Source organism: Dendrobium catenatum, unplaced genomic scaffold (assembly GCF_001605985.2).
Source record: "Dendrobium catenatum unplaced genomic scaffold, ASM160598v2 fragScaff_scaffold_807, whole genome shotgun sequence".
Classification (NCBI taxonomy): domain Eukaryota; kingdom Viridiplantae; phylum Streptophyta; class Magnoliopsida; order Asparagales; family Orchidaceae; genus Dendrobium; species Dendrobium catenatum.
Window position 1 is genome coordinate 657,505 of NW_021319269.1, and position 3,233 is coordinate 660,737.

At 34.5% G+C, this 3,233-nt stretch overlaps 1 protein-coding gene across 1 annotated transcript; it reads left to right on the forward strand.

Moving 5' to 3' along the window:
• The first annotated feature begins 225 nt into the window (after positions 1-225).
• LOC110104140 lies at positions 226-1,454 on the forward strand. The gene is made up of 2 exons (XM_020833117.2): positions 226-596; positions 1,001-1,454. The coding sequence occupies exons 1-2, from the start codon at positions 381-383 to the stop codon at positions 1,223-1,225; spliced, it is 441 nt and encodes a 146-aa protein (XP_020688776.1). The 5' UTR covers positions 226-380; the 3' UTR covers positions 1,226-1,454.
• Positions 1,455-3,233: the final 1,779 nt, after the last annotated feature.

The window sequence follows — 3,233 nt, forward strand, 5'->3', positions numbered from 1 at the left end:
TGTAATAGCACGATCAAATACTTGGCTTACAATCTCATTTCCACCACTACTCCCAAACTCTCTCTCCTAATCCGAAACCATTAATAAACCAAAGAGACCGTTACCAAACTCAACCGCCATTAAGTCAAAATCATTTAATGAAGCCATAACGTTTCCATGCTCCCTCACCTTAACATCTCAAACAAATCTCAATCTCCCCCTCACAAATCTCATGGCCATAGTAGCACAGACGTGATCTCCTTCTCCACTGTTTACGCGTCCTCCTCACGTCAACTCATTTGTAAAGCCTAATAAAGCCTCACTAGTATGTACTTGCTCTTCTCTCTTCTCCTTGTAACTCTCCCAAATTCTTTCTCTCGTCTCTTCTTCTCTAAACAAACATGGATACTCTTGTATGGGACAGTAACAGTAAGCTCTACGACTCCTTTGAGGTGAGCTCAATCAAGCGTCAACTTGACTCTGCCGTCGCCGGCAGATGCCGAAGCGATCCCACTCTCATGATGATAGCAGAAGGTAGGAAGAAGAAGTCCAAGTTGTCAAGGTCTTTGCAGAAGCTGCTGAGATTGGTGTTTGGGTTCAAGCAGGGAGAGGCTGCGGTGAGTTTCGCTATCACATATTAATATATGCCATCAAAATATTTTCTTTTTTTATTTATTAAGTTATCATCCAAATATTATCAAAATTAATATTACTGAACTGCCAACTTTCAGAACTATCAACTAATATAGGCTTGTAAGTTTTTTTTTTTTTTTTTTTAAATTTTAGCCAAATAGTCTAAGCCATATAAACAAAAAATAAAACAAAGAAATTTACATTTGTAATATTTATTTTCTGTATTTATTTATATAAGATTTTAATTTCTAACCTCAAAAAGATTCAAGCCATGGAATACGAAAGAAAAATAGAGATAATTATTAGTGATATCTTTTACATATTTTAAATAAATTTAACACTGATTCTTGAAACAATCTGAAAAAAAATTAACACTAATTCCTTGTAGTGGTTGGAGAGGTATGGATATGGAGTGGATGGGAGAGAGGAGGTGCCGGAGAGCATGTACCCCGTGCGTTGGAGCGGCGGCGGGCTGGCTTCAATACCTGAAGTGTCGGAAAAAGGAATGGAGTCGCCGGACATAGATTATTCGGCGGTGAGGAGAGCCGTGTCCGAGCGGTTCACAAGCTCAACGTCCGGCGGCGCCGTGCTTCTCACTATTCCAGCTCCATGAAGACGATCACCTGGCGAGTATTATTCATAATAGTCTGCTTGATCAATCTCCTTCCTTAAGTTTGTGCATTGAATGTATCGTATAGCATATTACTTGACTTGAGATTAAGGTTATAGCTCATAAATATTTTTTCAATGTTTCTTATGAGCATAACTTTTATGTGATGTAGACGAGCTTAATGTATGGGACTGTGCTGAACTAATATTATTAGTTTTTTTATGGTTCGAAATGATTTTCTGCAGTATTTGGATGATTGGGAGAGAGAGTGCTAGGATTGTAGTGTTAGAGAACGATTTTATGGATTCAAATAATATTTTTATTTTAAGGTAACACTGATGATTTCAAATTCTGATATTCAGAGTTATGTTGAAGAACAGTTACGGCTGAAGAATGTTAGATAAAATATAAAATGGATTTTAGGCGCAAGTGATGAAATATACCAACATTAAAAATTGTAAATATAGAATTCAATTGAAAAAATAACTTGGATAATTTAATGGAGCTGGATGTTGGCTGATGTTATAACTTCCTTAAATTTGAATTATTATTTTATTATTATTATGTTGTCGATCTTTCATAGTAACAATTGATATAAGTAATAATAAGTGTAACAAGCCTCTCAGCATAGGTTCAAGATCAATAATATAGCAAGATTCAACCATGAAGCAAAGTTTGTTTATTAAGGGGTTGTTTGATTTGATTAAAAATAAGTTCAAATTATTTCAAATGCAAGTGGTTTTAAGAAATTTTATGTTTGATTTGATGAAAAAAGAATGTGGAGTAAAATTTTAATGAAATTTAAATTCACTCCATAGCACAATTCATATTTATTTATTTATTGATAAAACTCGCAAAAGGGCCTACGCGTTGATATAAATAAAGGGTTACAAGTCCTTAAGGGGACCTTGAGCCTCTAATGCTCAAAGAGCTATATTTAAAGTAAAAAAAAGAAACTTAAAAGCTTAAGATTCGCACTAAATTACAAAATAAAGCAAAAAAGAAAAAGCCACTTACTGCAAAAAGTCACCGAAAAGGAGCCACATTCAAAATCATCCAATAAGCGCAGCAACAACGGCAGAAGCGAACCATTGGGCCAGCATAGCCGAGCAACAATCAAAGACATCCCCAAAAGTAGCAAAAACAACCTCAACGACAAAAAAGAAGAAGAAGAAGAAGAAAGAATTAAACAATAAATGGATTAGAATGAGTATTAGATCAGGTGCTCTACCAACAAAATATTTTAAATTGCACAACAAACTTTTATTATTATTATTTTTTTTTCATGCATTTTTTGCCATAGCCCAAGAGTAAGCCCTCCTTATCCAACTACACAACATTTAGATCATTATCCTCCAACAAACTATTAGAGAGTTCGTCATTAGACACCTACCCCCCAGTTGTCATCTGACTGAGAATAGTTCCAATCAAAATGGCCAACCAGACCAACAGAATGCATGCAAATTTAACTGAGGCTTCCCACCAACCAAATCTTTAACCACATCTTTAGAAATAGGGGAAAGAGGTGAATTAATTATTGGCACCTTATTAAAGACATCCAAACTATCAAGAAGAGTAAGAGAAGCATTCATAGGGGCTTGAATAATAGATGTTTGATTCCCTTGAAGCTCCCCACCAATAACAACAAGATGCACATTCATAAAGTTATCACCATCCCGGTGCTCAACAGAATCCAAATTAGACGAAATAGCTAATTGATTATAAAAAACTACTAGAAACATGGACTAATGTAGATTTATAATTAAACTATAGCAATATTAATATCCTCAATAACTAATGTATTTGAAGCATGAAAAGAGCCAACAATAGCAGAGCCATAATATTCAGATTTTCAACATTTACCTAAACAGCAACATTAGAAAACCCATTACGGACTAAATTATTGGTTACATTGTCATCAACAATTAGGACATTTTTTATAAATTCAAAATTCATGCTTTTTTATCAAATTATAAATTACACAGGAATTTTGCAAGCTAACTTCGCTCTC